Source organism: Myotis brandtii, unplaced genomic scaffold (assembly GCF_000412655.1).
Source record: "Myotis brandtii unplaced genomic scaffold, ASM41265v1 scaffold395, whole genome shotgun sequence".
NCBI classification, from domain to species: domain Eukaryota; kingdom Metazoa; phylum Chordata; class Mammalia; order Chiroptera; family Vespertilionidae; genus Myotis; species Myotis brandtii.
Genome location: NW_005365155.1, coordinates 695,708 through 721,670, shown reverse-complemented (window position 1 = coordinate 721,670; position 25,963 = coordinate 695,708). Strand labels below are relative to the sequence as shown.

The 25,963-nt window shown below is 40.0% G+C and overlaps 1 protein-coding gene across 5 annotated transcripts in view; it reads left to right on the top strand.

Moving 5' to 3' along the window:
• IPCEF1 (interaction protein for cytohesin exchange factors 1) overlaps nt 1-25,963 on the top strand; it is a 137,801-nt gene that overhangs the window by 81,260 nt on the left and 30,578 nt on the right. For all 5 annotated transcript variants that reach the window (XM_014545052.1, XM_014545050.1, XM_005872870.2 and 2 more), the window contains 4 exons: nt 11,601-11,674; nt 13,408-13,479; nt 20,234-20,292; nt 21,813-21,901. In XM_014545052.1, coding sequence (XP_014400538.1) covers nt 11,601-11,674; nt 13,408-13,479; nt 20,234-20,292; nt 21,813-21,901 — 294 coding nt within the window. The remainder of the gene's footprint in view (nt 1-11,600; nt 11,675-13,407; nt 13,480-20,233; nt 20,293-21,812; nt 21,902-25,963) is intronic.

Sequence of the window (25,963 nt, the reverse complement as noted above, 5' to 3'; positions counted from 1 at the left end):
GGGCAGCTCCTGCATTTAGCGTCTGCCCCCTGGTGGTCAGCGTGTGTCATAGTGACCAGTCATTCCCAGTCATTCTGCTGTTAGGGTCAATTTGCATATTACCCTTTTATTATGTAGGATATTTCCTCAAGCCTTTTGTGAGTTTTAACAACTTGATCAAAGATTTGGGAGGTTCACAAAGAGTCACCTTGATAAGCATGCAATCTTCCACCGTCTCCTTTTCTCTCTTCTCTTTTGCCCTCCTGGATTCGTTTATCTTCTTGTCCAGCATGGAGTGGTTTTACCCAAATTAAGGCAACCTGGAGCTGGGGTCTCACCTGCTATCCTAAGGGATTTTTCCTAAACAAATACTGTTTTCTTCTTAAGAAGAGTTAATGTTAATGTAAACTTCAACCTCTTGTTTCATCTTATTTTAGGCTCTTGCTTTTGGGTAGTTGTGGCAAGTGAGAGTCTGTATCTTTTATAAAATGAGAGGACTTACTGATTTACATTTTAATAGCTCCCCAGGAATTTCCAGAGGTTGTTGGAAGGATTGGGTGCTGATGGAGAATGGCGCATCTGTGGGAAATAACAAAGCTCAGATAGAAACGTGGCATTCATTTTCTCATCCGATCAAATTATTCAGCAGAGATGTCCCGGGTGCTGTCCTTGTCTTTATAGAATTTAAAGGAGCCCCTGCTGAACAGCACACAGCTACGGATTTTGTGTTATTTGGCTTCATCAGCTCACTGGGCTTAAGCAATGAATTACTATTTTGGGCATTAGGAATCTCCTGCTCCACAGGGAGCAGCAATGTTGACTGAGGCCAGATTAGAAAGAGGAAGCGGAGACAGCATCAGACACACTCAAGTACCCCGGGCCTCACTTGCAGGTGCATACAGAGTGATATTCAGGTAGCAAATCCTGTACCTAAGTAGAGTTAGGTCAGCAACATTGAATGGAGAATAAATGTATTGTTACCTGGCAACGGAGTTATCCTATTAAACTAGTGGTAGGTGATGGAAGGACCCTTCCAACTCCTTAATTCTGTGACTGTGTCATAGAGGAATATCCTTAGCCCAGGATGGTTGCCGTATGCAAACCTGACTGCACGTAGGTGACATGATTAGACACCTTGTTTCCTCCTTCCATAGGGTTCTGAGAGAACAACTCTAGAAATGAAATTTAGGGTAATTCTCCTGAGAAAGTACCAGTGACCTCATGGGACCCCTTTGTTGTCTCTACTGTTCCCTGACAGTGCCTGGGGAGACCACCGCCTCCTCCCCTCTCTTAGCATTTTTTGTTACTGCTGTCACCCAGGAATTGACTCCTGGCGTACCTTCTTTTTTCACAATGCTTTGCGGCTTCGAACAGTACTAGCTAGACTTCCTTGAGAAAAGTCAAGTCCAGACACTCATCTGCCATTTTTCTCACCTCATATTATGTGCTTAAATGCAATACAGCACACAAAAATTGTATGCCAAGTCTTACAAAAGCAGATTCAAGTTTAATAGCCATAAAAATTCAAGCTGTTTAAAATCCTGGGTTTAAAATCCACACAATTGTTTTTCCTTACCCCTAGGATAAAGTACAAATTCATTTACTGGCTTGTGAGAATTTCCTGACCCATATCTCTCCGACTTCCCCACCTCCCCACCCAAGCTTCAACTGTAGAACATGTAGCGGTGAGCCAGGGCCAGTAAACGGGGCCTCAAACATACAGTGCGGGGATGTGGATTGGATCCAGGAGGGAGTAGGCAGCCACCGCATATTCTTGAATCAGAAGATGATCTAATGAAATTGGCATCTGAAAATATGAACCTAGCACTCACTTATGGGAGGTATTGGAGAATAGAATAAAGGACGTTTCCACAGGCCAGTGGGAGAGCGTGACAAAATGCAGGCGGTGAGCCATGAACTCCTGGACGAGAGTGGAAACTGAAAATCTGGGGCATACTACATGAAAGGCAAGATGTTGAGAACTGGGATATAGGGGCTACACAGGCCCAAATGATGTCTCAGCAGCTGTCAGTGAGCAGTTCGCTTAAAACCCGAACACAGGAATGAGGGGGGACCTTTAGAATTCTGTTACTTCCCTCATTATAATTTCAGGTGTGCGGAGACAATCTTTGAAATGGACATTTGCCTTCATCTGTAGGCTGTCTATGATGCTATCACTGTGTCCTGATATTTATTTTCCTTAGTAGTTCCCAGAATGTATTTCTAAAATCATGGTGTCCCATCATAGTTTTATGATCAGGCCAGTCTGTAGTTGGGGCAGGCAGTTTTTAAGAACTCCTACTTGCTAAATTCATAGAATGTGGGAGCAATTGATTATGTTGCCAATTTGTTTTCCTTTATATTTTTTTCCAAACTTTTCTCAAAATCAATTGTAAAACACCAAGACTGTGCAATCCCTCATGTCTTGGCTTGTTCTCAGGAGGCAATGATGTGCTGGCTGCCTTGGATGATGGCGCTAGAGCGAATGACGCGGGCTTGGCTGTATCCCAGGCCCATCCTCCCGGTGCACGCCAGTGACTGAACTGCCCACTCAAGGGATGCAGCACTGGCCTGCTGCCTCTGGTGGGCGATGCATAGTGCTTTCCCCGGCGATGCCACAACTTCTGTCTGACTTTATCTTTCCTCGGTGGAATCCATCGTGTCTTGTTTCTTGAACATTTAAATTAATTTAAAATTGTTTAAAAATATTGCATAATAATATGTGTTCATTTAGAAAAGCTGGAATACATACCTCAGCAAAATGAAAAAGATAGGGAGGCAAACAGACGGAAATGAACAAATGAATTAAGAGAATTTATTTGTTTAGGTTAATCACGATCCTCCTACCACTTTGGTGTGATCACTGTAAACATTTTGTGATATTTCCAAACATTTTTTGTTTTCCAAAAATAAAATGATACTATGCATAATGTTGTAACTTGATTTTCTCTCTACGCAATACATTCTCAACATATTTCCATGGCAACACGTATGTATCTAAACATCATTTCTAACTGCTGTGTTACATATAGATTTATTATAGTTTATCAACCCACAGAATCTAAAATCAGAAATACCTTTCATTCTAAAATCTTTTAAAAAAATATTTTTTCTTAATTTCAGAAAGAGAGATAGAAACATCAATGATGAGAGAGAATCATTGATCGGCTGCCTCCTGCATGCCCCACACTGGGGATAGAGCCCACAACCTGGGTATGTGCCCTAACTGGGAATCGAACCTCTTGGTTCATAGGTCAGCGCTCAACCACTGAGCCACACCAGTTGGGCCTAACATCTTTTCAAATAGCTAACAGCAGGTAGAATACAGAAGCATACATATACTAACTTAAATATAAAGCAATACACATTGAACTTACCTATAAACATGTGTTTGTATAACTATTAATATATGTGTATAAGTGTTAATATATGTATACATATATTGAAATGTGTGTGAACACATACGTGTACATATGTGTGTATTTATAACTTAGTCACTCTTTTAAGCTAGCAGGCAGGAAGGTGGATTTTGTCAGCATGGTATAAAGGAGAAATGTCACCTGGATTCTAGTTCTGTATTTTCTTATGCAGCTGTATACCCTTTGGTCAGTGTTGTGACTCTATGCATCCATTTCTTTACAAATACACTGTGGCAAGAACATTATCTCTGCAAAATTCAGAGCGACTTTGAGAAGATCACATGCTTCTTAAAACAACATCAAAAAATCAAAGGAATTGCATACAGAAAAGGCAATTTTGGATATGCTTTAGGTAAAACGTGCTTACATCATATTGTGATTTTAGGAGGCAAAAGAATTGTGGTAAGAGTTTTCAGACACCAGAAATGGGTTCTTTTGGTAACAGTGGCTTCTCCCGTGCTCGAAATTCTAAAATTTGCCTCCTGCCCCTGAGTAAAGGGTGATTTTAAGGCATTAAACAAGGGAATCAGCTAGACAGCCCTGGGGATTTTTCAGCTCAGTGGTTGCTAACCTGGAAGGAGAGTTCAGGTAACGCATGACGGAGTGATGAGGGCTGTGTGTACATTTCTTAAGCAATAGCATGAGAAGTGGCCCCTGGGATGAGCTGAACTTTGGGTTGGATTTGAGGATTTTCCTGAGAAGTCATTACATGAGGATTTATCATCCATCTGGAGCGCGTTCCTTTAAGGGGCAAAGGCCCAGCTGCTCCCACAGACCAGTTCACTGATAAACTCATCTGTCATCGTGCTGCCATGGCTAGTCTCCCATAGAGCATACTTTTAAGAACACGTCAAAAAGGAAGCTATGCAGCAGAAATTCTTAAAAGTTGAGTACTTTTTAAAGGAGTCAGAATTTAAGGGAATCTATTTGAAATAATGTCTTCCAAAAAGACACAAGGAAATGACATGCTAGAGTCTAAGGTATCCCTGGGTTGTGAATCAGGAGGACAGGTTCTACCCGGATGCTGCAGCCCTTTACACCTCAGGCAAACCGCCCACCTGTCTGGGCTTTCCTCCTCCTCCTCATCTGTTCAATAGAACTGTGGATAAATAGCTATTACCCGGGGGAGGAGGGGGGGGAGAGAGACTGTGCTCATCAGTAGCACATTAACCACTATTTTCATACCCTGAAGCTTATGCAACTTACTGTGGCAAATGGGTTTTCATCCTTTACTGGAAAATAATGACTTTTTGAGTAGCATCTTTAAAAATTGTTCTAATGCCTGGTCAGTGTAGCTCAGTGGTTGAGCATCAACCAATGCACCAAGAGGTCACCAGTTCCATTCCCAGTCAGGGCACGTGCACGGGTTGTGGGCTCATTCCCTAGTATGGAGCAGGCAGGAGGCAACCGATCAATGATTCTCTCTCATCGCTGATGTTTCTGTCTCTTTCTCCCTCTCCCTTCCTCTCTGAAATTAATAAAAAAATATATTTTTAAAAAAGATTATGGTATACTGACTAACCGTGATTTTAAAAGAACTAAACTTATTCTTTATTTCTCCTAAAGTTTTAATAGTGAAAGCAAATGCACAAGATTTTTACTTTTCTTAAGTGAAGTTCCTTTATTTACTCTTCCCCACTTCTGTTCTAATCATGAATGGTAGACGAACTTTATTAGATGAAAGAGATGTCATTTATTCGGTAATAGTGAGATTTAATCAATTTTCTTCTTATTCATTTAAAACTTTCCTTCCTACTTAGTGCTTTCTTTTCTCTTCTTTTCTTTTCTTTCTTTTTGTGGAGAAGAGGGATGTGGCAGCCCGGGCAGCCCTCCCACAGACATGCAGGTGCTGTCCGTGGGAGTCCTGGCCAGTGGCCCTGGGTGCTTAGATCAGGGGGATGTGGTGGGTTCACCAGCAGCACCTGCTACAAGGGATCTGCTTCCCTCAGAGCCCCTTTTTCTCTTGTCCTTGTCAGAGCCTCGGCATCCTTAGAGCCATCATAGTTGCCACCATCGACATTTTCAGTTCATTTTTATAATTAATGCCAGGATCTGTGGGGTCTGGAGGAAATTGGGCCTTTCTGTTTATTTGCCAAAAACATGTACTAAATGTTTTCTAGGTAGACTTTCTAGGCATTTGTGAGACTAAAGTATCTTTTGGTCAAAATCCCATCATAGTCATAGGGTAATGTTAGATAAAACCAAATGCAAGAATCTATACTAATAAAAGGGTAATATGCTAATTAGGGTAGACGTCCTTCCAGACAAAGCTGCAGCAGCTGTGAGGGCTGAGGCTCAGGCAGCCGCGGGCAGCTGCTAAGGGCAAAGGCACAGCTACAAAGGGCCCAGGCTCAGGCCGGCAGTAGCAACAGCAGCAGCAGGGTAATGGGGGCGGCACCTTCCCCTGATCCACCAGGTTGCCTCCGCAGAGGGAGGCCTTACTTAGGTTTAGGCCGAAGGTTGAGGCAGAGGCAGTTAGGGGCCATCAGGCCGGCAGGGGGGCAAGGTAGGAGTGATCAGGGCAGCAGGCAGAGGCAGAACAGTTAGCTAAGAAAGCTCACCTTAGCAAACAGATTAGGGCTGTGGGTAACTGAAGCTTCATTCTGCTGGGGGACTCTCAAGAGCCTGTGAAATATATGCACCTCAGACGGGACCTGGGGTCTGTGCACACCAAGTCCCGTGGGCATTGCTGGAGGACTCATCCTGGGGGCAGTGCCCCCTCAGCACCTCAGCACAGGTGGAGAAGAGGGATGTGGCAGCCCGGGCAGCCCTCCCACAGACATGCAGGTGCTGTCCGTGGGAGTCCTGGCCAGTGGCCCTGGGTGCTTAGATCAGGGGGATGTGGTGGGTTCACCAGCAGCACCTGCTACAAGGGATCTGCTTCCCTCAGAGCCCCTTTTTCTCTTGTCCTTGTCAGAGCCTCGGCATCCTTAGAGCCATCATAGTTGCCACCATCGACATTTTCAGTTCATTTTTATAATTAATGCCAGGATCTGTGGGGTCTGGAGGAAATTGGGCCTTTCTGTTTATTTGCCAAAAACATGTACTAAATGTTTTCTAGGTAGACTTTCTAGGCATTTGTGAGACTAAAGTATCTTTTGGTCAAAATCCCATCATAGTCATAGGGTAATGTTAGATAAAACCAAATGCAAGAATCTATACTAATAAAAGGGTAATATGCTAATTAGGGTAGACGTCCTTCCAGACAAAGCTGCAGCAGCTGTGAGGGCTGAGGCTCAGGCAGCCGCGGGCAGCTGCTAAGGGCAAAGGCACAGCTACAAAGGGCCCAGGCTCAGGCCGGCAGTAGCAACAGCAGCAGCAGGGTAATGGGGGCGGCACCTTCCCCTGATCCACCAGGTTGCCTCCGCAGAGGGAGGCCTTACTTAGGTTTAGGCCGAAGGTTGAGGCAGAGGCAGTTAGGGGCCATCAGGCCGGCAGGGGGGCAAGGTAGGAGTGATCAGGGCAGCAGGCAGAGGCAGATAGCCTAAACTGGCAGTTGGACATCCCCCGAGGGGTCCCAGATTGGAGAGGGTGCAGGCCGGGCTGAGGGACCCATTGCCCCCATGCACGAATTTTGTGCATTGGGCCTCTAGTAGTTTAATAAAAAAAACATTCCCTAAGTAATGTATGAAGGCTATGGTGAGCTTTCTAGCATGTTTGTTCTCCAAAGAAGTTAAAATATTTCTTTCAGTGACAAGTCTGATGCAAAGAGGACAGGGAAGGCTGACACGCACAAACCGCTGTTCAGAGGGCTCAGCTGACAATGGACAGATTGAAAAACCTATGTTATTTCACCTTTGTCTTCTGGGACATTCCTTCTCTTTTGATTTCTTTTCATTCCTTTGCCTAATTCTTATCAGATAATGAAATAATGAAACCTTAGTTTTTTTTTATAGTTTTAACAATGTAACAGTATTATATACATCTATGTGAAATCGAGTTCACCTTGAGATGCTGGATCTACCTGTTTTCTCACTGTGTGCTCTGCCTAAGATCACACAGTAGGTGGCTTACTTTGAGACACTTGATACCAAATCCAAGATCCTTTCTTTGTGCCATCCATTGACTGCAAATTCTCTTCTATATTAGCTCCTCGTTGTGACTAAAGACGTTTTTCAATCTCATGCTTAGGATTATTTAATTGAGTTCTGGGTTCTGGTCTGAGGTGTCTATCACTTCAATAATACCACATAACTTGCCCATTGTATAATGCCCATTAGTTGTCTAAGTTAGAAACCGATCATTTCGTAAATTCTAGCACTTGGATGTTGATTAATTTTCTTCTGAAGTTTAAGATAGTGTTACCTCAATGGACTATGCTGAGCTCTCAATAAATGTTATCTGTTATTAGATGTTAGTCAAGATTATTATAGTTCTTAAAGGGACTTCAGGCATTCTTACTGCCAGGTCTGCTTCTGATACCTAGAAGAAAACAAAACAAAACAAAACAAAACATCCTTTTTTTTTATTTTTCAGTGCCCAGTGCTAATAGGCTCAGCCCTCTGCCTGGTTGCCCAGCAATATGTGCAGAGTGGAGGTTGCCTTGGTGTGTAATCTGCCTACTTCCTTTTCAAAAAGGAAACGGGCACATCCGACAGAACAAAGCAGTGTCATCGTGGACTGTCGCCTATGGAGGGGAGGAAGGGACATTTAGATTAAATGCAATTTTGCGGGGAGGGAGAGAGGGAACAACTGCTAAAACTATATACAAAATAATAGCAATGTCACTTTAAAAGTCTTAGATTATATCCCACTATGTACATATAGTCAAAATTCTGTGCTCTGTGGGCCCTTGGAGTCATTATTTGTGGGGTTACGTCACCAGGCTTATATTCAGTTAGGTTCATTGGTTTCTATTTGTTTTTTAATTTTAGGAATTGCTTCTTTTTTTGGTTTGTTTTATTAATATATATCATTTACCCCAATTCCAAAGTCAACACTATATTACAAATTACAGCCAGATATGTCTTGCTTTCCTTCCTATTCCTCTACCCTCTTCCTTCCTCCTTTTTTGTTTTTGTTTTATTTTTCCATTCATTCTTTTTGTAGATATAAGCAAGTATGTATACTGAGGCATACCTGATTTCTCTTTTCTTACACAAAATTAGCATACTATATCTGTGGCACTGTACCTTGCTTTTTCTTTTGCCATTTCCTGGAGATTGCCCTATGGTGCATATGTCATTTTCTTATCATTATTTTTGGCATGTGGATGCCACAGTTTATTTAATGCCCCCCCACCCCCCACCCCCAATGATAGGCACTTGGATTCTTTACAGTCTCTTTTGTTGCAAAAATGGTGCAATGCACGTGTCATTGCACATCATTATATTAGGACAGATCCTAGGAGTGGGATCCTGGGTCAGAGGGTCCATGCAGTCTTGCTCGTTACTGCCCAGTTTCCTTCCATTGCGTTGCTTCTGCATGACCACCAGCCGTGTCTGAGACTGTTTCTCTGTAGAACTAGAACCTTCACAATTGGCTTTGTTTTCTTCCATCTCAGTTGATTTTAGGCCTGTGTTTTAGAGACTATAATTCAAATTTCTCTAGCGGTCACAAGTCTGTGTGTGCCATGAGAATTAAGTGACAACTGTCCTAAGGTGACATGAGAATGGGCAGCTTTGCTTAGAGTTCAGACTTTGCCTGTTTCCAGGGAGCTGGGAACACTGAGCAAACCACACACCCATTTGGAGAACAGGAGTGTGCAGCCTCTCCGGATTCTGAGAGTCACTGGGTCACCTCACTTACATTTTATTTCAACTAATCCCAATAATGTTAAATTCATATTTACACATAAACACAAAAGCATATTACAAAAAAATCTATATTTTGTTTTTAAAATGATTTTTCCCTCAAAGTGAAGATTTTATTTAAAGACCTGTAATTTGTTTAGTGACAGGTTTTGAGGGGGAAATGCTGCAATGAAAGTCCACGTAGATTCTAAGATGCCTCTTGATTTCAGAGTTAATAAAGTATCAGGTTTCTTTGAATCAAGGTAATATGTTTTCACTGAGAATAGAAAGATAATGATACTTTTTATTTTTAACCATGAAATACATAATAATTTTTTCTATTAGACTTCATCTGTTGCTGGCTTGGTCTTCTCTGACTTAGCCTTTGAAATACACATCACTCTTATTTTTCTACCTTTCTGACTTATGCAGGTACTTAAGTAATTTTGTCTATTTTGCCACATATCTGTAATGTGAAAAAGCCAGACTTTTTGATGGCAATGAATGCTCAATTTGTATTTAAATATTAAAATTTGATGTCCTATTTTAATCCATTTTAAAAACATGTCTGAAGGGTGGTGAATTTAAAATAGAATATTTTGTTTCTAAAATTCCTGTAGTCCAAAATTGAAGCTATAGTTAGGCTTACACCATAGACTGTAAGAAATATTAAACCAATTATGTGTCTAATGTTTGAACCAATCATACTGAGTCATAAGCAGGATCATCAGAGACCTCATATTTTACCTTTTTTCAAATGTTACTGACAGCCCAATGGGAAGGATTTCATTGATAGCTTTTTATTCTCCAAACTTTTCCTGCATCTCATGTTTTGAAAAACAGCTTTATTGAAATATATTTTATATACCATAAAATTCATTCTTTTTAAATTTACAATTCAATAATTTTTGGTAAATTTACCGAGTGATGCCACCATCTTAATAAATCAATTTTAAATCATTTTTATTATAGCAATAAAATTATTCATGCCCACTTACATTTAATCTTCATTCTCACCCCCAACTCCAAGTAATCACATTCTACCTTTTGTCTCCTTACATTTGCCTTTTTTCTACACTTCATGAAATGGAATTATACAGATTTCTTGTATCTAACTTTCACTTAGCTTAGCATAATGTTTTCAAGGTTCATTTATGCTTTTAGCATGTGCTCATAGTTCACTAAACAATATTTCATTGTAAGAATATACCATACTATTTATTTACCAGTTGATGGACATTTAAATTGTTTTTAGTTTGTGTCTATTATGAACAATGCTGCTATAATATTTGCATGCAAATCTTTGTGTGGGTGTATGCTTTCATTTCTCTTGGGTAGATACCTACAAGTGGAATTGCTGGTTCATATGGCAATTATATGTTTATATATTTTAGAAACGGTTAAACTGTTTTTCCAAAGCGGCTTCTGCATCTCATTTCAGCACTTTATTGTCAGAGGAAAAAAAAACAGTTTCTTATCATTCATTCATTTATAAAACTCATTTTTTATTTCACAGGCGTTGAACACTTGCCTTGTCCTAAGTATTAACGATATAATATAAATGACAGGAGTATTTCCTTCAAAGTACACACAATCTATTGGGGAAACAGGCACATAACCAGATAAGCAAATATAGTAAGAAGTATGTAAGTGAAGCCCACCCTTGGTGCTGGGTGCTGAGGGAAGGCACTTATTCTAGGCTGAGGGAATGGGGAAGGGTGAGCACCTTTGAGACTGTGGAAGAATGAGTACATGTCCTATAAAAATATTGATGTTTTAAAGTGGCATTCATATTATGTCTCAAAAGTGCCTCTTTCTTCTGCAGTCTTTCCTGTGTAGAAAGAACTCCGAGGGGTCAGTTATGGAACTGAGATTTTACCAGATATGACTCTGTGATTTATTCCCCAAGGAACTTCCTACAGTCTTGGGAGAGGAAATAATGTTTGTTGGGTGTCCGTTAAGTGTTTTATTTACCTGAACTCATTTAAGTCATATAACAACCAATAAGTGATAAATCTATGATATGAACCTCAATTTACTAACTCCAAAGTCAAGCCTCTGTCCACCATATATGAGTGCTAATTAGGTTCCATCTTATGTGCTGTGGCTTCCTAGAGGAGTAGGATGGGAATGATGCTGAGGATGCCTATAGGCTCAGCAGAAAGCATAGCTCTGATGGTTTAGGAAGAGAGGAAGGGGCGGGGCAGGTCCTTTAGGCGCCATACAATGGCCATCCGTCCCTAAGCTGTGTCATGTTACTACTGATGGAAAGATTCTAGATGACTTTACAGGCAACTATCAAACTTCTCTAGTAAAATGTGTATCTAGGATAAGTCCAGTGCCGATTCAGGAAGATATCTTTTGATTCTCCTTTATTTCATCTATGATCTTTATTCATTGTATGTAATCTCAATAACCTAACTGCAAGACTAAGGCACTGATTCATATATGTGGTATGTATGTGTTTCAGGCAGAAAAAGCTGAAGGATTTGTCAACCTGCCTGACTTCACTGTGGAGAAAGCATCTGAATGCAGAAAAAAGCAGTAAGTTGTCTATTATTTCCCACAAAACTCTGAACCAGGATAATGATATCCCTTCATAAAGTTCCTTGGGTGATGTGGTGATTTGGAAGTTAATGAAAGTAACACTCAATGTCTGAGAACTTTGAGCTTCAAGGGTTGGCACCCCAATAATAATAGAAGCTTTTAACCTCTTATTTTCAGGAATTGCATTTTGTGGAGCAGATGGATTTTAAAACCCCATGGAGCTTTGGCATGGCATGTTGTTGATGACTGTGTCTGTGACAGAATTAAAAACAAGCTCCCTTCCAGAACTGGCAGGGAGGTCAGATGTCAAAGTTTTGTCCTTGTGAAGAGAATGACTAGTTAAATAGAATTCTCCAGAGCTGTCTATATTATAGCAAAACTACTTTTCCTTAGTTTATAATAGAATTATCAGTAGCAATCTTGAAATTGAATTCTCTTGAGATGTCTTAGACTTGGGGATGACACCTTGATGTAATTTAAGTTCCAAAGATTTGAGAACAAACAGGAAAAAGAGTCACCAGCCATGGTCCCAGTTTTATTGAGAAGAGAATAGCCCAGAGAGTTTGGACTTGTCTAGAACTCATGGAAGGGCTGGCTCTAGACCAGCTATCCAGCCTCCCAGTCAGGTGTTCTTGACAGCATCCAGCTGCATTTTGTATATGTGTCCTCTTTACCTTTTCCTTAATCTTTCTTCTACCTTTGACATCTTTTCCTGTTTTGTTAGAAAAGGGCATTTCCTGCCTTAACCGGTTTGGCTCAATGGATAGAGCGTTGGCCTGCGGACTCAAGGGTCCCAGGTTCGATTCTGGTCAAGGGCATGTACCTTGGTTGCGGGCACATACCCAGTAGGGTGTGTGCAGGAGGCAGCTGATCGATGTTTCTCTCTCATCGATGTTTCTAATTCTCTATCCCTCTCCCTTCCTCTCTGTAAAAAAATCAATAAAATATATTTTAAAAAAAGAAAAGGGCATTTCCTATTGATCTATGTTACTAGTATCAGCAACTGATTATCTTATTTCTAAGAAAATGAATAAACTGGTTCTAGAGTTAAGCCCTTGCCACTATGGTGTAGCTGCACATATCCAGTGATACACTAGTTTGTGATTATTCTTGTAGTTTTTACCAAATTACTTATAAATGTCCTTGCCCCGTACTGTAGGACTTCCGGTCTAAATGGTAAAGGGGAAGCACTTTATTATTTGTTATCTTTAATGTTTTATACTTGTATTTGAAACTAAGTCTACCTCGTATGTTTTATGTACTAGAGAGTGGCTGGATAAGGTTTTTGATGGGTTATCACAAGTTTTATACTGGATTATTTTCATGTAAACAAATGCTCATACATATTTGATTGAATTAGACTGTTCTTGAAGGAGTTGATCTAAGTATTTTGAAGTGACACCTCTGTCACTCTATATTTTAATGTATTATCTCAATAGCAAAGTAGTTAGTAAATGAAAATAAAAGAACATGCCCATATGTTTTAAATAGAAACCACTGACCAGCTAACACACGTCCTGTTCTGGATGTTCATACATGATGAATTAACCCTCTGTTTTTGAAATGAAATAGACATTAGACAATAGGTATTTAATGTGACTAAATTATTTTCTGTAAAGTTACAAAGAAAGCAGGTGCACTTACTATATTTATATTTGATGATTTATTTTCAAACCCATTGATGATTACAAGCACTAATTTTGTATGTATCTGTGCTTTCCCCCTTCAAGTGCTTTCAAGATCAGCCATCCACAGATCAAGACCTTTTATTTTGCAGCTGAGAATACGCAAGAAATGGATGTGTAAGTAGAGGGAATTGCTAAATCCAGTCTCTATGGGAATAGTCTTACTTTGGACAGGTGTTTGAATTTTAATCAGATGTTCATATCAGTTATTGTTTTATTAACTTCTCATGCTTTAAGGATTAATCTCTTTAGCAGCTACAAAGTCTTCTTGCTTTCTGCTCTAGTATTTGGGAGCATTTTGGAGAACTGTACATATCAAAATGGCTATTTTTGGAAGAAGTAATGAGATTCTTCTGAGGGAACCACTAAGTTGAGAAAGGAAGAGACAAATAATTGTAAGAGAATGTTAAAATGAGAATCAGAATCACGGGGAGAAGGCTGGAAAGTATTATATAACTGATCATCCAGCTTTCAGAATTCTGGTCTTTACAGTGTCTCATATGTGCTGTGTGATACCATGATGATTCATGCATTTATTAGCTCTCCATGTGCAATCACAAATATTTTGCAGAACATTCTTGTTCAGAGTATAGCTGACATACGTTTTATGTCCCTAAATTCCTGATTCCTGTTTGTTCTGTTAAAATAAGTGGACTGTATGCATCTAGTACTACCTGCTTGAGGCTTCAGAGAGCACTCTAAGCTCTATTTTCAGAATTCTTAGTGTCTTTCTCTCTCCTTTTTTTTGGTTTGTTAATCCTCACCTGAGGATATTTTTTCCATTGATTTTTTTTTGAGAGACTAGAAGGGAGGGAGGAGGAGAGAGAGGCACACACATAGATCAGTTGATTGGTTGCCTCCTGCACCACCCCCGGACAGGATGGGAGATCAGACCTGCAATCCAGGTATGTGCCCTTGACTAGGACTCAAACCCAAGACCCTAGTGCACTAGGCTGACACTGGCTAGGGCAAGAATTCTTAGTGTCTCTTATTACCTTACATAATTAATTAAAATATGTCTATGGAACACCTGCTATTGTCCCATTGTAGCAGATCCAAGACACTAGAAATAAAGAATGCAGACATAATTCATTCATGGAGTTTATGGCTTAATCTATTTTACTTATTTACATATAATGATTTTTCTGTTCTATCTGCTTTATATAACTTCTTTTTGCCCTCTTGCTCTAGAAACTTAAAGAAAAACTGCTTTTCACCAAGCATACATGAACGAGCACACACACAACTTATAGGTTATCCCGTGAGCAGCCCAGTCTAGCTAGAAGCCTTCTCATTGGTTTCCTACACTCATCTCCCCACCACAACCCTTCATGTGAGGGCAGAAGAGCTTTTTATTGAGAAACCCAGTGTTAGAAATAACAAGGCAAGGAATTGACAATTGAGTCTTTCAAACAAGTCTTTTGTTTACTTGGAGAAAGAGAGAAGTTGTTTCTTCCCTCTTTCTGATTTTAGCTTTTCCTTCCTGGCTTTCTCAAGTGTCTGAAAAAAATAAGAGCAGACACACAAAAGGAGAAGATTTTTAAAACTTCACTGTCAAAGCTCTTTTTTATTTACATGAGTAACTCTAAATCCTATTGATTAGCAAGCCCTAGGGGTGAAAGGGGTGTGTGGAAAGCTTAATGTCTTGCCTAGTAGTATTTGGAGCCCCAGTTAGTCTGGAGCTGAGCCATCCATTAACCCCAAATGGCCCCCCTCCCCCTTCTCCCCTCATAGCCTCCTGCTGTCCCTGGCTTCTCTCAAACAGCGTCTTGTATCTCCAGCTTCCTTCCTGTCTACATCCTTCCCCCCCATCCTGTGGCTGGATCTTTCAAAGTGGTTCTGTTCTCTCTGACGAGGGCAGGGTGAGACCGAGTTTACCAGAGAAACAGTTAGTGCTCAGTGTTTTGTTATCTGTGAATTTCTCTTCCGGCATCGCAAAATACATTTGTGAACCAGTACAAAGTTATTAAACCTGTTACAGTTCAGGCAGATTTGCTCTCTAAATCACACATCTGTATTATTTTGCTTCTTGCTCACCCTCTTTTCCAGTTTATGTTTATGTTTCTAGTCCACTTGTCTTCAGTTTTCGTGTTTTCCATTTGCAGAGATCTGACAGCAAGCAGAGTTGCATGCGTATTAACTACTAGTACAGTGGGGCCTTGACTTACGAGTTTAATTCGTTCCATGACGGAGCTTGTAACTCAAATTACTCGTATGTCAAATCAAAAAGTGAACGAGTGAGACACGTGATGCTGGGCTGATGTTGTGGCGTTCACTGTGATGTTCGCTGCGCCAACTATTGGTGGGGTATCTGAAGCTGGCTCGTAACCTGAATTTTAGCTCGCAACTCAAAGCAAAAAATCTGCCGAGAGACGGCTTGTATCTCGAAAAACTCGTTAGTTGGGACACTCGTAAGTCAAGGCCCCACTGTATAACTAAGACATATACACTCTGCCTGGTTGGCTAAGTCAAAGCCTTTCGTAGTTACCAAAGCCAAGATCTTATTGACAGTCTATGCTGTGAAGATCTATTAATTTTACTTGAAATCATGTTAACACTTATCTTTCCAGCTTACAAGCAAGGTGTAAATTGAAATTTGAATGTAAGGTGTTCTGATCCCATAGTTTGGAATGACCTTTAGAGTTTAAAACTGTCCATGTGGCCACTCATAGACAAACAGCCTATTTTGTCTGTGCCCAAATGTATCATAATTTCTTTGATTTATGATACACTAGAGGCCCAGTGCACGAATTCATGCATGGGTGGAGTCCCTCAGCCTGGCCGGAGATCATGGTCGATCTGGGCCATCTCGCCCAGTCCCAATTGGGGCCGATCAGGGCTGGCCGGCTTGGGGGAGGGACTGCGGGGAGGTTAGCCGGCTGCAGGAGGTTGGCTGTGGGAGCGCACTGACCATCAGGGGGCAGCTCCTGCATTGAGCGTCTGCCCCCTGGTGGTCAGTGGGCATCATAGAGACTGATTGACTGGTTGTTTGGTGGACTGGTCATAATGGTCACGTAGGCTTTTATATATATAGATTGTTAAGTTGTATTATTCTGAAGATGGCTTTTCTAATAGCCATTAATGCAGAATCTCTTGGGGCCTCCAGGCTAACGTCTCCCACAAGGTTGTTCATGTGGTGTTGAAGGGTTTGTTCTGCATCAGCCCCTGAGGAGTCTCTTTTCCTACCGAGGTGGCCTTTTGGAGCCAGTACATCACGTGGCTGCGTGTTTCTCAGGGGGGTGCTGAGATGCTGGGGAAGGAGGGCATGAGGGCATCTGGAGAGACGGGTTCTGCTTTAGGAACCCTCCTCCTTGGGAAACGGCACTTTGGGTGGTGACATTTCTTTCTGGGACGATGAAGGGAAAGGCAGTTAAGGTTAATAGCTATGCTGTGTGCTCTGAAGGGACCCTCGATGTATCAGGACAGGGTAAGTGGTGAAGGGGAATGAAAGAGCTGGTTTCTGAACAGAGGCTGGTGGTAGCTGCCTTTCTCCCACGGTGCTTGCGGGAAGCATGTGCTTTGTTTTCACATCAATTTCTTAGCACTTGTGTTTCTCCAACACACGCATTCACGGCAAGTCAACATACAACACACTCCCGGGAACATCTGTCATCTTCTGCGTAAATACCAGTCTTATTGTGCATCCATCTATTTAGCCACAAATAGAAAATTTTCTACTGCCTCAATGTTTAACTAAAATGTTCTTAGCAAAGGAGGTGCTCTTAGCCAGTGGGTGCTGGAAAGAAAACACTCAAACAAGATTCTGATCAATCACCAGTTTTTCACAGCAAGTAACTAACCATGGCAATTACTAGTAAAAGGACATGGTTTTTGGGTAAGGGCTGGGAGGAATCCTTTTTTATTGTCAATACTCTTCCATTCTGCTATGTTTCTGTATTTTCGTGTCTTTGCTTGTTTCAGGCATTCTCAATTTAAAACCATTTTTGTCTTGATATGTCAAAATTTGTTGTCTATTTCACTTTTATATACTTTTTGGGGGGATTAGCTTATATAATTATGAAATTATGTATAAACTAAGAATGAGTTTATTTTTGGTATTTTAAAAGTGAATCATTAAATTCATTGTGCTTTGCCTGATCAATGTTTAACAATGTGCTTTTAAATATTTCTTTTAGTTAGGTGACACGTAAAATATATTCTTGTAAAAATCATATAATACAGCCCTAGCTAGTTTGGCTCAGTGGATAGAGTGTTGGCCTGTGGACTGAAGGGTCCCAGGTTCAATTCTGGTCAAGGGCACATGCCTGGGTTATGGGCTTGATTCCCAGTCGGGGGCGTGCAGGGAGCAGCCGATCAATGATTCTCTCTCATCATTGATGTTTCTATTTTTCTTTCCCTCTCCTTTCCTCTCTGAAATCAATAAAAATATAGATAAAAGAATCATATAATACAGAAGTATGCAACGTGAAAACCTCCCCATATCCCCAACTTCTCTCCCTGGGATTAACCACTTTTAACAGTATGCTATATAGCCTCCCTGAGGCTTTCTTTGCATATCAATTTGTGGATGTATACAAATACATAGTTTTAAAAGTACATGGAATCAGCCTAAACATGTTTTCACTTTCTTTTTTTCACTTCACAGTTTGGTAGGATTTTCTCAGGTCATTACAAGGCTTCCCACCTGTCCTTTTATTAGCTCCATCATAACACGCTACCGATAGAATCAGTGCCTTACTTGATCCATTTTCCTATTGATGGAAAATTATATTGTATTATGTTTTATTTTCTGGTTTTTGTCATTTGTGTAATGAAGTTGTGTTTTGTAGGCTAGATATTTATAGTTAGACTCATTGGGCAAAAAGGATGGATATTTAAAATTTGAATACTATCATTGTATTGCCTGCATTGAATTGGGCGCATCAATTTTCATGTTCAACTCAAAAAAGATTACAATGTTTTCTCCTAAATTCTAGAAATCAGAGATATTTAAAATGTTGCCCATCTAGTGGTGAAAAATATTTTCCTGTGTTTGAATGTGCATTACCCAAAAAACAGTTGAAGCTGAGAATTTTCTCCATATGTTTATTAGCCATTTGCATTGTTTTGGTAGGATTTCCTGCTTCCTTGTTTTGTTGTTTATTCTGTTGGGTCTTGATGAACATTTTCCAATGCCTATGGCATGAGCTGGGCCCAGGTATTATTCCAGTTTCAAGTGGCCATTAAGAGCCACGCATGGTGCTGAAGGGGTTTTCAGAGGTGAGGCTGGGACTCACCTTTTCCTCGCAGGCAGTCCTATTTTATTTATTTTTAGCAATCCAATTTATTTTATATTTTCTGTTAAAAAAATGCAGCAAGGCCATGGCAGGTGGAGGGCTGGGTAAAGATTCCTAACTGATTGACAGGTGGGAATGTGCAATACTTCTGTCCTTGGTGTGTGGCCTGTAAATTGTTCATGAGGCGTTACAGGTCTCAGGGAAGTGAAAAGGATACTAGTAAGTGAATCCTGAAGTGCATAGCATCGTTATTTTGTTGGTATTGGTAGACTTAGGCCACTATTAAAGGCTCTGGTTTCTCAAAAGTAATACACAATATGAAACATTTTTAAAAGTACAGAAAACTGGAAAGATGTGGAAAATTAATTGCTTAATGATCACTGCCCCAAAATAGTATTTTCCCTTTAAATAGGTTATATAGTTAGGAGCATATGAAATAGACCTTTTATATCCTTTAAAAATTCGGTGTTATAAAATATGTTCCTAGCAAAACCCTTGAGAAAGAACTGCAGTCACCTGAAGTCATAAGCCAAGTTTGAGTTCCTTAAGGGTCATCTAGTTCTATTTTTGTTATTGATGTTTAGTTAGAATTCATGGCCAACAAAATGGTAAATCAATAGAAGAGATGACATGGACAGTTTTTGTTTTACATAACATTATTCAAGGAATTAAAATTTTCCCCAGTTTAGGAATACCTATCTAGCTTTAGCTAGATCTTTTACTGATTAAAATAAAAATTCTGGCTTAAAAATGTATCATCTTTTCTTTATTTTTGTGTGAAATGAACAGACATTTTAAGAATTACAGAGCTAAAACTTCAATGGTAAAGTTACTAAACTTAATAATAAAGATTTTCATGGTTGCTAACAATTTCAAATGTACATTGCAAAAAATATGTTTGTTCATCTATTTAGAATATGTAATGTTACCCACAGTAGTCAACTGGATAATGGGCCACCTCATTTCTTTTCTTTTCTTGCAAAGAATGCCCTGAGTAGCCCGGCTGGCATGGCTCAGTGGTTGAACGTTGACCTATGAACCAGGATGTTATGGTTCGATTCCTGATCAGAGCACATGCCCAGGTTGAGGGCTCAATCCCCAGTGTGGGGTGTGCAGGAGGCAGCCAATCAATGATTCTCTCTTCTCATTGATGTTTCTATCTCTCTATCCCTCTCCCTTCTTCTCTAAAATCAATAAAAAATATATATTTTAAAAAGAGTGCCCTAAGTAATGAAAATATTGTGAAACCAGAGGTCTTAGGTTTCAATACCACAAATTTGTGCTGGAAATGTTTAGACTGACCGTAGGATTCTGACAAGTTTATTATAAAGTTTGGCCCAAAACCTTCTTTCATGGTCTAGGGCAGCCGTGGGCAAACTACGGCCCGCGGGCCGGATCCGGCCCGTTTGAAATGAATAAAACTAAAAAAAAAAAAAGACCGTACCCTTTTATGTAATGATGTTTACTTTGAATTTATATTAGTTCACACAAACACTCCATCCATGCTTTTGTTCCGGCCCTCCGGTCCAGTTTAAGAACCCATTGTGGCCCTCGAGTCAAAAAGTTTGCCCATCCCTGGTCTAGGGAAAGGTGAATCTCTTTGGTCAAATGTTTATTTTCTATTTAAATTATAGGTGGTTAAACAAGCTTGGATTATCTGTAACCCATCATGAATCCACTACAAAAGACGAAGGTATGTTCTATTTTAAAATTATGAAAATTTAGCAAGAAAATTAGAATAGGTTGAAAAAACCATGTCAAGTTCTATGCATTGCCTTGTCCTAATGAAACATTCGTTGGCATTTAAAATTATCTGAAAACATGCAGAGACAATCGCACAGACTCGCCAGCATGGAATGGAGCTTCCTCTGCTGGCTGTGCATACTGTTCACACTTCACCCACTCGTTAGCAACTGGAGGCTTCAATGACATCTCACACAATTGCCAATGCAAATGTTTCATTGCCTCACTTACTGGATTCTTACTCATAGGCATCATCTCATCATGATCTAGACAGATAACTTTCATCCCACTGTTTCCTTTCTGATATTTTAATATTTCCACCAGATGTGTGCTGAGAGTAATTACCCTAAGTTTGTATTAGGAACCTGAAGGTCAGATTGGGACACAGGCCGAGTCTCAGTCTTTCAGCCCAGTCTGTAGCTTTCAGGGTTCACAGCTACAGGCTTCTGAGTCTTCTTAATGATGCAAGTGCTCCTTCATATGGAAAAGAAGAGGCGTTAGGTGCCAGGGTCGCAGAGCTGATGCTATTCTGAAATGCTCAAACCACATAAAACTTGGCAATTGGAACTAGAGGATTATATCTTTGGATAACAAAACCAAACAATCTTAATTTAGAAATAGAAAAGTGGCAACTAAGCTTAAAACAATAGAGAGATGCATTACAATACTGTCAAATCAATGTGCTAACTATCTCCCTGGTCCCATTTCCCAAAAAATAAATGGTTCTAGTTGTAAAGTCAGAGAGAAGACGGGGAGGGTAGGTGGGTGGGAAGAGAACAAATAAAGAACTTGTATCCATATATGCATAACCCATGGACACAGACAATAGGGTGGTGAAGGCCTGGGGTGGGGTTAGGGGAGGTGGGTTAGAAGAGGTCAATGAGGGGAAAGGGGGACATATGTAATACTTTCAACAATAAAGATTTTAAAAAAATAAAGTACATTGATATGTTGAAAAAAATAACTACATAAAAGCCTCTCCTTATCCTGGTATGTAAGGCCTTCCATGATATGGCCTCAAGGAACCTTTCAGTTTCTTTTTCCACCATCTCTTTTAGGGACTTCATATAGTTGCACTGTTGGCCTACTACTAACATCACTCTTGGCACCACTGATGGTTTACTTATTCTTCCAATTTCAGCTTATTATGATTTCTGGGATCAGAATTAATCACTATTGATTTTATGCTCTGTTCATATATGAGGAATTATTTTATTTTGCCTGAGCTAGCTATGCGGAGTCCTCTTCCTGCGGGTTGGACGCTCCTTGAGGGCAGAAACCCTGATGTGGCCACTGGTTTTCCCCTCTCCTGTAACCCCCTTGCACCCAATAGCTCACTAGATGAGTACTTTCTGAATTGGGTTGGAATTGCAATAGCCAGGTGGACAGACCTCTGCTCGTGCATTATGGCGTCAGTGATAACCTGTGCCATGACCATGGACACATTAAGCATTTTCATTTTTGTTATAGAATGCTACAGTGAGAGTGAACAGGATGATCCAGAAACAGCTGTGGAGACAGCACCGCCTCCTACCTCTTCGGAGACTCTGTCCCCCTTGGTATGTACCCACGAAATGAGTCTGCTGTTCATTGATCAAGCGCATGGATGTCGTTCCCTCCAATTGCGTAGAAATGACCTTGACTGATAAATTTTTAGAAAGGCTAAATTAAGATACTTGCCAAAGAACAAGTACAATTCTCAGGGTGCTGATTTTGAGCCTTCTCCATAGCAACCCACTCGTATGACAAACTTGGAGTACTTGTGCGTGACCCACAGATGTATCATTCTCAGAGGATCTGCAGTAATAAAGACGGCTTCTCGGTGACAGGCCAGTGCTTGCATAGACTCATTTTATAACTTTTATTTATACCTTACTTACTCTCAGAGAGAAATGAAAGGGCCGTGCCTAGGTGCATGTACTACAATGTGAAATGAATGAAAAGGTGATAAAGATACCAGCGTTAAGAGAAAACTAGAGTCAGAAAGATAGCTGGAAGCCAGGAGTGGGTTTAGTGCATTAAATCTGCACATGGAATGATTCTGTATATTCACTAGAGAACAGTCCAGGTTTGAGTCTAAGCTTTGAAAGTATCCAATGTAAGTTTGGGTTATTAATGGATTTTTGTTTTGCCAAGTCTTGGATTTAAGGTGTTAAATATCAATTAGATAACAACCTCTCCTGTTTTACCCTCTGCCAGTGCAGGATTATGGTCACTTTTCTAATTTATTTGGCTAGCAGCCAAACCATAAATAAATATTTGCTGAATGAATGTTTTTTAAAAAATATCTATTAAATAGGATTAGCTAAAATTAAATGAGATATAAATAAAATTAAATTTTGAATATGGTAAATTTTGGACCAGTTTTTGAACTAGTCTTGCAGTCTATCCTTTCTTCATACATTCATAGCTTTTTGTTAACGTGGTCTTCCTCTTTTGGAATCAGTCTCTGAATTGTGAAAATTCTTTTATTTTATCTATATCAAACTTAATGATATCTCCAGATCTCAGAGGGTCTCCCAGCTCTTAACAATGTTCTTACTTGATTACCCTTTATTGCTCCTAAAGAAGTTGAAGAGGTCTTTAATAGATGTTCCTTGTTGATTTAATAGAGAAGCATATGTTTCCGTTGAATTTCTCTCTCTTTTTTACTCCCTTTCTCTTTCTCCTATTTTCACCTGTAACATAAAAGGATTGGTTGGTTCTCCCTCCTTGTCTTCCTGAAATTCCTTCTCTCTCCTACGGTGCCCCATATATGACTCTTGTATGATTTATTTTAGTTCTTAAATACTGTGATTTTCATTTTTTTTAATGGCAAATTAGTATCATAGATTACTAGAAGCATTGGCAGGTGCCCAGGACTTTACTTGGTGAAAGTAAATGCAACCAATTATTGTCTTAGATGAAGGGTCATGACTCAGCTGCATTGTGCCATGACCTCTCACATGCCATTACAGGGAATGCTGTTTTAAAACAAATAACTGAAGGGGTGCTTATGAGACCAGTAAGTTACGTCATTGAAGTGGAAGGATTCTTTAGAATTTGGGGGTCATCACTCATATGTTATTTCTTCAAGTTCTGTGTTGAGCATTTTCTGGAAGGCCACTAAGACTAACATTTTTTCTGAAGAAATATGTTAGAAATAGATAAATATTGAAGAGCTAGATTTTATTTTTCTTAGAAATAGAATATGTTCCTCATTCTTGCATATTTCCCAGGCAGATTTTGTTTCTTCTTGTTTCTGAAAAACAGACATTATAAGACACTTGGTTAACATAACATTTAAGCTTTTTATTTAAACAGATGAAATTTAAAAAATCATAGTAACTTTTTCCAGAGTGTGACTCAAGTTGTTGTTTTGGCTCAATCTCATGCAGTCTAGCTTTGACTGAGCTATACAAGCCTAGGTGAAAACAGTACCCCCCCCCCCACTCAGTTCTTGTTTTTTAAAAAAAATTGGGTAATAAACTTTCATTTTGGAATGATGAACTCAGAAATATAAAATCATATTATCCTGGAAAATTTTCTCAAAAAATTTTAAAATCTTGACCTAAAAATTTAGTCTAATATCCAGTCGTTCTAATGGCTGTGGAGGAAAGATGAGCTGTAGGACTTCAGCACTACATGGACTTGGACCTCTGCTTCTAGTGGCTGGATCACAGGGGACACGACAGGGTCTTCAATGAGTGAACAAGAGGTGTTTGTTTATGTTCCTTTTCCTTGAGAAGGCTTCACAGGGTGGGTAGTGGACGAGACATTCATTTATTCACAGAGAAGTTAGAAATGGGAGCTTTTTGACAGGCCTAGTAAAAAAGCTCAAAATGGATAGGAGTCTGTAGGTTTTATAGAAGATCATTTGTAGAAATCACTATCCATGATTCCCTGAAATCACAAAAGAGCAAAAAAAAGAACCAACTTCGTCCACCTTTAAAACCCAATATTATAAATTACAAAGTGATTTAAGAGCTATAACAACCATTAAAAACCTATCCTGCATACCAGGTGGGGCAACAGTTGTTTGTATGGAAAATAATACAATAACTAATACATAATAATACAAGAATAAACTGTGTTTTGCATACTGAAAACTGTAAACCTACTTTTGCTCCACCCTGCATTTTCCCACTAAACTTAATTTTAAAAAATCATTGCCTGAAAACTTGATCTGTGATTACATGCTTATTAATTCATTTAACAAATATTTGCTGAGAGCTACTGTTCTAAATACTTGGGACACATCTGTGAATAAAAAAGACACTGACTCACTTCTTTGTGGACCCAAACTTCCAGTTGAAGGAAACTGATGCTTATTATCTGCTCTGTCAGTAGCAGTAGAGCAGGGTGAGTGAGGGAGGTCAGGAGTGCTGGAGGTCGGGTTGCAGCAATGGATAGGAAGCCAGGACTGGCCTGGGTGAGAACTGAGATCTGAACAAAACTCTTGAAAGGTGGTGAGAGTCAGCCTGGTGGATTTTTGGGGAAGGAGTTATCCAAGCATAGAGGACAGTTCAAGCCAAGATCTCCTTGGTGCATTGAGGATAATGCAAGGAAGCCAGTGTGGTGGGAGCAGCGTGACAAAGATGAGAGCAGCAGGAAATGAGGATGGACGGGTGGTGGCCATACCATGTACAGCCTGTGCTGTTTGGCGTTATTTAGGGAGCCTTGGGAAAGTTTGAGCAGAGGAGGGAAGTGATCAAGTTCCATGTTGAAAGGACCATTCAGGTTGTTGTGTGGGAGAGACCGTGGGAGGTGGGGCTAAGTATAAAAGCAAAGAAATCTAGTGAGAGACACGGTGGTGATTCAGAGCAGGGCATAGATGAGACATGGAATGGTCAGATTTTGAGTGTAGTTAGGTAGACCACCCAATAGGTGATCCACCTGGATCTGACACAGGAGAAAAGGAGAATATAAATGTTGATAATTCCAGCTGCAGGAAGCTCATGCAGATCACTTTTAACATGGCAGTCACATATTTGGCTGCTTTTCACAAGTACAATTCCTTTACTAGTATATCCAAATGATGAAAAAAATCAGCGAAGAAGAGGTAAGTAAAAACAAACACTGCACACGGTGGCCCATTGGGCAGTGACAGAGGAGGAAGTCTTTTAAGCACAGGAAGTGATAAAATCAATTTTAGAAATTAAAATGTAATCCTAGTAGGATAAATCTTGCACAGCTGTTTACTAAAGTTTACTTGATCTGTTGATATGTGGACTGTATCAAATAATTCAAATGCTTGCAAGTGAGATAGTTGTAAAAGAATTATCAGTGATTACATAGTTAAGAAAAAGAAAATTGCATGCTTTCTCTTTAAGATGCAAAAAAGTATCATAAGCTCTCTGGTTTGAACATTTAACTGATTTTCAGATTCTTCTAAAATTGGCTCTTACATTTTTGTTTCTTGCTTTAACAGTTCGGCTTCTCAGCCTGCTCTTCTGGCAGTCCATCACAAGATGTGCTGGCTACCCCTCACCCTGTCTCGTGTCTTCCATTCCCACTGCCATTCCCCTGTTTGGGACCACATTAGCTGTTGCCTGGGTTATAGAAATAGCAGGCTATTTTTCTTTCTTGGTCTCTAATCTCTCCTCTTAAACTCCACATCCAAATGAGTCTTTCTAAAGTGC